The 10,309-nt window shown below is 40.9% G+C and overlaps 2 protein-coding genes across 8 annotated transcripts; one reads left to right on the top strand and one right to left on the bottom strand.

The window, feature by feature from the left end:
* Nucleotides 1-2,203: 2,203 nt before the first annotated feature.
* prkab1b (protein kinase, AMP-activated, beta 1 non-catalytic subunit, b) lies at nt 2,204-5,667 on the top strand. Of its 4 annotated transcripts, none has more exons than XM_061766459.1 (8): nt 2,204-2,513; nt 3,049-3,188; nt 3,384-3,553; nt 3,644-3,737; nt 4,410-4,524; nt 4,598-4,731; nt 4,812-4,880; nt 5,062-5,667. In XM_061766459.1, exons 2-8 carry the CDS (start codon nt 3,066-3,068, stop codon nt 5,137-5,139), a joined length of 783 nt encoding a protein of 260 aa, XP_061622443.1. In that variant the 5' UTR covers nt 2,204-2,513; nt 3,049-3,065; the 3' UTR covers nt 5,140-5,667. The 4 variants fall into 4 exon arrangements, with proteins under 4 accessions (XP_061622443.1, XP_061622442.1, XP_061622440.1 ...); XM_061766458.1 differs by having other exon boundaries at nt 2,204-2,517; nt 3,055-3,188; XM_061766456.1 differs by having other exon boundaries at nt 2,204-2,517.
* LOC133474634 (phospholipase A2-like) lies at nt 5,664-10,304 on the bottom strand. 4 transcript variants are annotated; one of them, XM_061766462.1, is made up of 10 exons: nt 9,930-10,034; nt 9,488-9,568; nt 9,306-9,389; nt 9,152-9,220; nt 8,605-9,048; nt 8,403-8,518; nt 7,299-8,318; nt 7,061-7,217; nt 6,839-6,966; nt 5,664-5,817 (listed from the first exon to the last, which is right to left on the bottom strand). In XM_061766462.1, exons 7-10 carry the CDS (start codon nt 7,333-7,335, stop codon nt 5,693-5,695), a joined length of 447 nt encoding a protein of 148 aa, XP_061622446.1. In that variant the 5' UTR covers nt 7,336-8,318; nt 8,403-8,518; nt 8,605-9,048; nt 9,152-9,220; nt 9,306-9,389; nt 9,488-9,568; nt 9,930-10,034; the 3' UTR covers nt 5,664-5,692. The 4 variants fall into 4 exon arrangements, with proteins under 4 accessions (XP_061622446.1, XP_061622445.1, XP_061622447.1 ...); XM_061766461.1 differs by having other exon boundaries at nt 9,322-9,389; XM_061766464.1 differs by lacking the exons at nt 5,664-5,817; nt 6,839-6,966; nt 7,061-7,217; nt 8,403-8,518 and having other exon boundaries at nt 7,337-8,318; nt 8,995-9,048; nt 9,930-10,304.
* Nucleotides 10,305-10,309: the final 5 nt, after the last annotated feature.

Raw genomic sequence — 10,309 nt, 5'->3', positions numbered from 1 at the left:
AGAGGAAGTCAGAATACCCAGAGAAAAACCGATGCAAGCACAGGGAGACCGCAGCCGAGATTCTCACCCCGAAACTCATAACTGTGACGCAGACGTGCTATCCACTCGGTCACTTTGCTGCCGAAGTACATCAAATTATTTGTGTTACTCAAATACTGTATTGTTCCCGGATTGTTCTCAGGGATCCAGTGTCATACTATAGAAGGATTGTATAGTAATAACGGAATTATCCTAAATTACTTTGACGGCATGGTTTTTTTCAAATGAGAGGACACAAAGTGACAAATTTGATATTCAGTAGGGAAAAAGTTGACCTTTATCAGAACTGCGTACTGATGACATGGCATCTTCGTGATGAGAGCCTGCTAACAGGTTTGACTGGCAAGAGACTTGATAGTCGTGGGAACGCAGAAATCAGATACAACACAAGAAAATACACTAGAAGCATGAATGTATGTCCTAATGTTCAGAATTCTGAATGTCTTTATTGTCATTGCACACACCGCATACGACAAAATGACAGTGTTTTGCCTTTAAAACAACTGCTACATTTACACGCGTACACAAAATCCCCATAGCCTCCACTCTCCTTGACAATGTTCTTTTTTTGGGGGGGGGACTCAAAGCAGATGTTCAAAGCTATTTTTTAGTAATGTAACAAAAACTGAAAAAAACAAAAATATATCACATGGAGAACAGCGGTTAGAACGTATTGCCTCATAGTAGAGAGGTGTGGAAACTAGAGGTAAGTACACATTTTTTTCATTTTGTGGTTCTATTTTGAAAAAAGAAATTAGAATAGGAATGAGCGGAACAGTTTAATTCTGCTTTACTCCTGGTTCATTTTTGGGCAATTGTTGTTCATTTTGGGGCATTTCCTGTTGAATGTTACACGCTCACTTCCTGTTAATTTTGGAGCACTTCCTGTTAATTTTGGGGACACTTCCTGTTCAATTTGTGGAACTTCCTGTTGGATTTTGGGGCACTTCCCGTTGAATTTAAGGGCACAAAAGCCGGAGTACCCATAGATATGAAGACTAGATACGCCAGCATGCTGTAGTGACCCGGCTAACCAACTTGCCTACGTGGCGGCCATGTTGGGGAGGTCGAAGTTCCCATCAAAGTCAATGCAAGGACATTAAAATTAAGTCGTTACAGCCTCAATTCCCAACTGATTTTCACGATGTTTACTTTTTTCGAAACCCCAAAGCATGTGCTATAAATATAGGACTTTATTTTATTTTTTAATGTTTTTTTTTTTTAAATAAAGCCCGTGAAAGGTTATTCCCAGTTTCCTTGTTGTGGTCGTACAGCTTTGTGTGCAACCGTATGCACCACAATGTGCTGGCATCCTTTTTCTTTTGGTTTTCTTGCCATCCACACACATGGGACGCGCTGACGACTTTGACCTCTCCAGCTTCACTTTGCCAGCGGCACGCACCTCAAAAGACGTGTGTGGTATCTATCTATTTGTATCTCTGGGAGTACCCATAGAAAACCCATGCAGACATGGGGAGAGCATTCAAACGCTACATAGGAAGGCCGGAGACCATGATTATAACCCTGAACCTCAGAACTGTAAGGTTGATGTGCTAAACACTCGGCGCTCACTATGCTTGTATCCAATCAACACAAGAAAAAACAAAAAAAAATCTGATTAATTGAGGATCACAATGCCAGTTAATGCATCACAGCAAATCAGACTGAGCACTCTGTTATTTGCCTCTTGAGGGTAAACTTTGTGCAGTCATCACAATAGACACATAATGTACAATAGCATTACCATTCAAAAAAATAATAATCGGCATTATTGGATGCCCATGTGAAGGTATATCAGGAATATATGGAAAATTCCAGGAATAAACAGGAACATTGCAGGTAGTTCAAAAGCAGGGAATAACTTGAGCCATCTAAACCATTTTCATCATTACAAAATCATATGTAACAAGTCTAGAGTAATCAGGTTTTTTTTTCTGAAATAAAATAAAAAATTTCACTGTGTAGTAAAAACATACTTGTAGCAGTAAAACCCTAAATTGTATATTTATGACTTCGATAAATAATAATAAATAAATTATAGCTCTACCAAACGGGCTCTTATTTCACTCCCACTCATTTTCTGTCACTAAATATTTGATGTTACTGTATAAACTAACGATATTTGGCAAAAATCGGGTTAAAGTCAAACAAGGCGGAAGAGGTGTGTTTTCGTCTGCAAACACACAAACGCAAGTGGAAGTGAAGTCCCGAAAGAAACGAGTCCGCACGAGCTGCTCACAGTCACGGGCTTTTAAAAAATATCGTCGAGGTCGACGAACAGCTGAAAAAAAAAAAAGGTTCAAGTCGCTTTTGAATGTGACTTGAGGTCCACGTTCGGTGCCGCTTCGTCCTAAAACCGAGAAAACTGAAAAACTGCTGCTCACGGACGGAAACGACAGTGGGGGGGAGGTGGAAAGAAGAAGAAGGAGACGCCTCCATCCACTCCCGTAGAGGACCGCATGATCTAATAATTTGTAGGTGGGTAACAACATACTCTATTATGCAGAATAGCACACAAAGTTGACTATTGTTGTTGCATTGGGCCACTACGGGCTCCTCAAAGCGCCCCCCCCTAGTGGCCAGTCCGGGAACAGGCGCTGTTGAGTCATGCTTATCTTTCCCAACCTTTATTGAGCCCAGACACATTATTTCACGGAAAATCAATCTCATGTCACAAAATGTGGATAGACCGGTTCGTTACGTACGTTGCGCAGTCAAGTGGGATTTAATTGAACAAAGATACGTCATCGGGTCCACTTGCACAATTTCAATGAGCTCCAGCTCACCCGCCACTCAAGTAGTGACAAGATATACTGGCTCGAGAATGGACAGATGGAATGTTGGCACTGCATGACACATCTTTCTTCTTTTTTCCCCTCTCATAAAGCGAAGGTAACAATCAGAAACCCAATCATAATTATTGAATACCCACAATATTATTGGATTGTGCAAGTATCCCTAATGAAGTGGCCAGTGAGCGTGGGTCATGAATGTGTATATGTCTTCAAGTGTTAGATGGTGTCAGAATGGGGAACAGCAGCAGCGACAGAGCCAGCGGGAGTCAGGGTGAAAGAGGGAAGGAGGCGCGTCCCAACATCCTCATGGACAGCACAGAGGACGCAGACATTTTCCAGAGGGAAGATGCAAAGGTAACAAATAATGACTTTAATCATTAATATGCGTATAATTGATCAAATTAAAGTAGAGTGGTTGCACCCCTGAGCTCGAGGGATTTCAGTGCCTTGCACAAGTGCTCTCCAGCGAGTGTTTCGCCTGTAACAGGTCTTGAACCCAAAGAGCCAAAAGGACTGTGCTCGTTATTATGCAAACAACCTCGTGTGCAGTCGCCACAGGAGGAACAGGAGTTTCTGGCCTGGCAGCAGGACCTGGAGAGCGACAGCAAATGTTCGACCCTTGCCAGGCCGACGGTGTTCCGCTGGGCTGGGAGCGCCAAAGAAGTCTTTGTGTCTGGCTCCTTTAACAACTGGACCGCCAAGATTCCTCTCAACAAAAGGTAACGTGTGAACCTTGCGGCTTCTTCAGGAGATTCAATTGAGCGACTTTGTTTAACGTACACAACGGTCACGTGTTACTTCTCACCCAGTAAGAACAACTTTGTGGCAATCATGGATCTGCCTGAGGGAGAACACCAGTACAAGTTTTGTGTCGACGGGCAATGGACTTTAGATCCGACAGGGGTGAGGAAATTGATTTGAAAGTGATATATATATTTTTTAAACTCTATCAGTTATGTTTTTAAAAAAAATCTTTTATTTGTTCAATTTAATTATTACGTCAAAGAAAAAAAGCAGACATGTTTACATGAAAACACATTTTGAATCAAAAGGGAGAAGAGGGAAGAATAAATCTTATATTTTCTTCCACGTTTACAGTCTATATTTACATTTGACAATTTCCTTTTGGCCTCCTTATTTAAATAAGCGTACCCTAATCTTCTAAATGACTTTGAATCTTTGTCACAGACCACTATCTCAGTTAACCATTTCATATATTTTTTTTATACCCTTGGTTTGATGAGATTTTATAATGTATTCATTGAACTTGACTCTTGTTTCTTTTTTTTTTGGAGGTGGTTCCATAACTTTACATCTTTCTTACTCTCCTCCATTCCATCCCTTTGCTTCGAAATCTTGGTATTTGAAACACCCCGTTTCAAACTGTAGTCGCTTCCTCTTTTTTGTTCAAACTTGTGATTAATTGGTAAGATGTTTTTATGAGCTGGATGTGGGTCGCTCATTGAGTATCCCTGCTCTAAATTCACCGTGGGTGTCAAATAAAGCCTAAAAAAGTGGTCTATCCATTTGTTGAGAAGTGCATTCCAGTACTTATCTCCACGCTCTCTCCCGCAGGCTGTGATCACGACCAAAACGGGGACTGTGAATAACGTTATCCAGGTAAAGACGACCGACTTTGAAGTCTTTGATGCCCTCCGAATCGACTCCCAAGATTCTGCAGACATCTCAGGTACTAATAGAATCACTATTTGTTTTGTTTTGAGCTACTCTTAGCGTGCTGACTTTTTTTTTTCTTCTTCCAGACTTGTCCAGTTCCCCTCCCGGTCCCTACCAGCAGGAAGCATATGTCGTCAAGTCAGAAGACAAGCTCAAACATCCTCCTATCTTACCTCCACACTTGCTCCAAGTGCTGCTCAACAAAGACACAGGAATCTCCGTAGGTCGCAACGTCATCATTTGCAACGTCAAACTTTGGATTTCTTGGCGCTCAAATAATCTTGTTTTGGCCTTGCCCAGTGTGACCCAACCCTGCTTCCTGAGCCCAACCATGTGATGCTCAATCACCTATACGCCCTCTCCATCAAGGTAACACAAACATCTGCATCATTTTTCGATGTATTATGTTAAATTTTCAATCGCTTAAGTTCCCGTTTTCACTAGTCAACACAGAATTTCCCCTCAAAGTTTGAATGCTTTACTTTAAAAGTGAAACTTTATGTTTGTTGTTGCTCCTTTCCTAAATATGATGCTTTCTGTTTTGTCCCAGGATGGGGTAATGGTTCTGAGTGCAACACACAGATACACAAAGAAGTATGTGACTACTCTTCTGTACAAGCCAGTATAGTTTACTTGAACTCATTCTCGTGGCGACGTCGTGGTTGCTGGAACTCCTCTTCAATGCCCATCTGATGTTGTTTTAAATTCACAATTTGAATTATGATCACATTGTGTTTGCGTTGATTACAACCTGCTGTTGATGTAGGTTTGTTGTGACTGTCGTGGAGAGTTTCATCCCAATTTCACTTGATTCCAATTCGTTGAAGCGACGTGTGACCGGCAGATTACGCTGCCTGGTGAGACATTCAATTACATTCCCTTTCGGTGTGTTAAAATCTGCGTGTAATTGTGTGAGAACTTTTGTCCAAAACTTTCTTCTCAGTGAACCAAATTTAGTCCGAGTTGCCTTGAGTCCCAAACCAAAGTTCTAAAATTGTAGTGCCTCATGAGGCCAAGCAGCAAACAGGCGAATGGAGACCCATAGTTATGTTTAAATGTAATCTTTTCTAAAAAAATATTTTAATTCATTTTGTGTGTGATAAATAAATGTGCATTGTAATATAAAAAAAATAATAATAATAAATGTGTGGCCGAAGTTTTTTTTTTTCTTTATTGTTTGCTCAGTTGACGCAGTGGACTTTAGGATCCAGGTTCTTGTTTTCAGGGTTGAAGTTGGCCCGCTCGAAGCAGTGAGCTGCCACACGATCACAGTCACACACAGCGGCCTGGCACTTGTTATTCGTGGCTATGGAGACACATCAGAAACATGATTTTAATTTTTAATTATTATTATTTTTTTTTAAAAAACCTATCAGAATATTGCAACCCAAACAAACTGTCTGCATACACATTGCATCCCATTGAAGACACTTGCACAATCTAATGCGATCCAACAGAAGAACTGTGTTGAAAATGTTGTATATAAATTGAAGAATAACAGTCACACTTAGTGTCAGTGACGTACGGTTCACTGTATCTTGCCAATATTCTTGTTATTGTTGGTGCCGTGGCCAATTTTGTGTTTTTCAAAGTGCCATATTTTGCCTCGTTAGACCTCCAATAGTGTGACTCTCTAACACGGAGTAACAAATAAACAGCTTTAAACAAGCTGTTTATTTGTTCTAGGATCTGATATGGAGAACTACGTAAACGAGAGAGTGAGAACCCGGAACGGAGAAAAAAAGTGTGTCAATAAGTTTTAAAGGTCCCACATTTGGGCTGTTTAGACCTCCATAGAGTGATTCTAACATGGTCTTATTATAAAAGTGTCAATTTCATTTCAAAAAAATGCCTTGGTTTTATCATACGAGTATCCAGAAAAGGCCCCTCTGACAGCTACTTCTGTTTGACCCAGTTTTGTATCCTCTTTGTCCATACTTGCTCCCTTTCCTCTAATTGGTTGCCTCCATGTAGAAGCTCCACTTGTGAGAGCACACGTGTTTGTTATGGTGACACCGCTAGGCGGAGATGTATGCTAGTGAGGTAGATAAGCTCGAGAAATTCGAATGACCCGTTTTCGTTTTTTGGCAGAAAAACGTCTGGAACTCTGGAATGCGTGGACAATTTAAATTCATATTTCACGTGCGTATTGAGGCACCATAGAGCCAATGTGACATATCCTAAATAGTACAAAAGGTTTGTTTGGTCAAATATGGCACCTTGAAATTGAAATGCTACATCTGCATTCATCGCTCAACCTGACACTTAAGTTGCTCTGTTGTATTTAATTTTCGTAACATATTAAATGTAAATGTAAAGTGACTCGCCTGAGCAGGTGACTTGGTTATCTGAGCAGGTGAATTCATAAACCAGAAAATATGGAAGATCAGCGATGGCCGTGCATCCAGGAATCTTTCTGCTTCTTTTGTAGCAATTGTCATGGACGTAACAGCACCTAAAACAAGTGGGTTTCCATTTTTTGATGCAGTAATATGAAAATGTCTTTCATTGTTATGACGTGAATGCAGCATTTAGCGTCTCCTCCTCACATGTCCACCTCATCCCGTGGGCTTCCCGTGCCCCCGAAGCCGCACCAACAGCCATAATCGTTGTACTTCAGAGGGCTAACGCCTGGCTGGGCACACTTGATCATGTTCGCAAACTGCCATAAGGCTTTGGGCAGCCGAGTGCCGCTGACCGCACAAACTGCAAAACGGGACAGACGAATCAAGCAAAAGCGAGGCACGCTCTTTATAAAAAGTGGTGCTGGGTTGTACGCGGTCTCACCCGTGGCAAGCAGCAGCAGAGGAACAGTCAGCTTCATGGTTGTCGGCAGAAAATTGTGACGGTTCACTTGTACTTATAGGCCAGGAAGTGAGCTAGAGATAAGGAGCGCATGGGGAGGAGTGGGATTCTTTTCCGTGGGGGAATTTGATATCGCTACTTTTCAACTTTCAAATCGAACATTTCCCTCCGCTTTAGCTGTAGTACACGAAGCGTGTTTGCATTTGATATGTATTTACGCGTGCAGCTCTGCCATCACTCATGAATTATACTATGTTGGCGTCATCGGCTACTGAAATAATTCACTTCGTAGTTATGTCCTTTGGTCGTGCTTGACGCACAGCTGTGTAAACGGCAAACACTTGGTAGTGTTCCCAGATCATTCCAACAAACATTGCTGATAATATTCAACCTAGCTTTGCAGAAAGGGAAATTTAGTGCAATGCATCTTAAAACAAATGATTAAGGTACTTTTTACATAGGTTGTGTGTGTGTGTGTGTGTGTGTGTGTTTCAATTCCAGACAAGGCTAGATAATAACAGTACAATACATAGATAATCATATACAATCCATAAATAATCATTTGAGAAGGATGATGATGACCTTATCGGTCTCTGTGACTGCAGACCCGCACGGTCACACAATGTCCAGTGAAATTATTTTAACACTTTAACACACCCGTGACCTATGAGGTCAAACTGGGTAGAAAACGGATTTTTTTTTTTTTTTTTTAATCTTTGCATGAGAGAGGTTTGTTTTTATGTATGTATTACAAAGATGGTTTTGTGATCTCGTGAAAATTCACGCCGGACACAAAGTATGCTTTGAAAATCTCTCCAGACAAAATGGCCGTCATGTTGTAAGGAGACTCATGTCCTCATTTCACAAATATAGTTGTACGCCACGTTGCAGTCAGCGTCATTCCACCGCCGACGTACGCGTGCGTCGGTAGCATGGCGCTGCCCGCAGTCCTCGCCGTTTTTTCTGAAGGCCCAATTGTCAGGCTGATGTGCGTCCCAGAACCTAAGAACACACATGGAAGAGGAAAAAAAAAAAATCATTGAGCCCGTGCGTGTGCTTTTAATGGCCTCCACAACAGGCTCTTACTTTGGGGTTCTACTGTAGTCACTTCCATCCACCCAACTCCACTCTCCCTCGTGTGCTCGCTCCACTAGTCCAATCCAGTATTTCTAAGTGATTTCTGAGATTTCTGAGATATAGTCCTAAATTCAACAACACTTTGATCATTGATCATTTGTTCATATCGTTTACACTGTCGACGCTGGACGGAGCTGGACATGAAGCTTACCAGCTCCTCCACACCGTTCACAACCACCAGATGTCCTCCATGTGAAAGGCACTGCTGCTGCGCTTTGCTCCAGGTGGCGGTGGTGGGAGACAGCAAGTAGCAGCTGCTTTGGAAAGACACCCATCCCTCCTTACATGCTCCTGGTTTTTCAAAAGGTCAAACACTGTGACCGGCAAACAACCACGGTCTCACCTCTTCATCCCACCACTATCATGTCGCAATTATCGAGTGAGGACAGAATTTAAATGCAAATGTAGGTCAGCCTGACAGCTGGGTCCACTCGCCTGACGTGGACTCAGTTCCTCCTCAGTCAAGGTGTGAGGTACCCGAACAGGATAAGTGGTACAGAAAATGGATAGATAGACTTTATTGACAAACCTCATTGTTTACCTCTAACAGGTACACGTTTTTCTAAATGAACATCCGATGTGGTTGTCCCCCCACCTTCAATCGGGAAGTGACAAAGATGCAACGAGTTACTCATTTTTTTTTTATTTTTATTTTTTTTTTAAACATCATATCTAAAGTCAGTCTTTTCTTTCCTTACCCGACGCTTGATGGCTGAGTCTTTCGAGGTGAAATTTGATGTCAGTAATTTCCAGGTTTAACTGTGAAACTTTCAGCAGAGGAAACAATAATAAGGCATACATTTCCTACTGTAGGAATTTGCCAGTGTATGACTGAATGGCAAAAAGATATACATTTGATCCCAGTTACCATCAGCTGAATTAAAAGCAGGGAAACAAGGATTCCATAGAGGAGATATACCAATATCCTCTTCATACCTATAAATGACACATGACATATTCATAGTACACACGGGCATCTTGAATAATTAAAACACATAACATGCTATTATTAGGTTGTTATTAGTCTATTCTACCTTTCTGTAAAGTCACATTCTGATCTCCGAGCTCAAATCTCTCAGGGGAAGACTCAAACTGGTTGTACCGAGCTTCCATCACTTGAAAAACAAGTTCATTGTCACTGACATCTTCACAATAATGACGGTATGCTATTTTTTTTTAAACTTGTTAATTAGCACAAAAGCGTCATTAATTGAAACACATCATGGAAACATTGACCTATTGAGAACTTTACTAATATAATATACAATGGTTGATAACAATTATTATGCAATATCAAATGACAAATTACTAAATTTACTTCATTAAAAGAAAAAGAAAAAAAATCCACATTCACTGTGTATCTTTAAATAGACCAGCTACACGGATCATTCACATATAAGCTTTTCTGTTCTTTATGAAAAAACAAACAAAATAAAAACAAAACTGTTATTATATTTCCAACACAAATGTACTTACCCACGGATGTGTTCTTTTTTCCACGAATCTTGGTCAAACAGAAAATCTACTGCTGTACAGTATTGCCAGGTTGGACTCCGACCATGAACTCACAGAAAGTCCTCCACTTTAAATAAAGGCAGCTATTATCGATCTGCTTTTGTGTCTGGGCAGAGGACATCCAGTCACGGTGTTTGAGAAACATTATTGATCTCTTGTTCATTTATTTTTCATATATGATTTCATTATTTTGTATGTTTTAAATTGCAATACCTATGGATTGTTTCGGTAGTTTACAATATTGCTACACAAGCGCTTGTTCCACATTTCAGTCCAGTAGATGGCGGTAGCTGGTTTGCTAAGCGCCAATAAATACCAAAGAAGAAAAATTAAAACGCAGT

The sequence above is a fragment of the Phyllopteryx taeniolatus genome, chromosome 3 (assembly GCF_024500385.1).
Source record: "Phyllopteryx taeniolatus isolate TA_2022b chromosome 3, UOR_Ptae_1.2, whole genome shotgun sequence".
Lineage (NCBI taxonomy): Eukaryota > Metazoa > Chordata > Actinopteri > Syngnathiformes > Syngnathidae > Phyllopteryx > Phyllopteryx taeniolatus.
The sequence above is the reverse complement of the archived record's forward strand: the minus strand, read 5'-3'. Positions and strand labels throughout refer to the sequence as shown.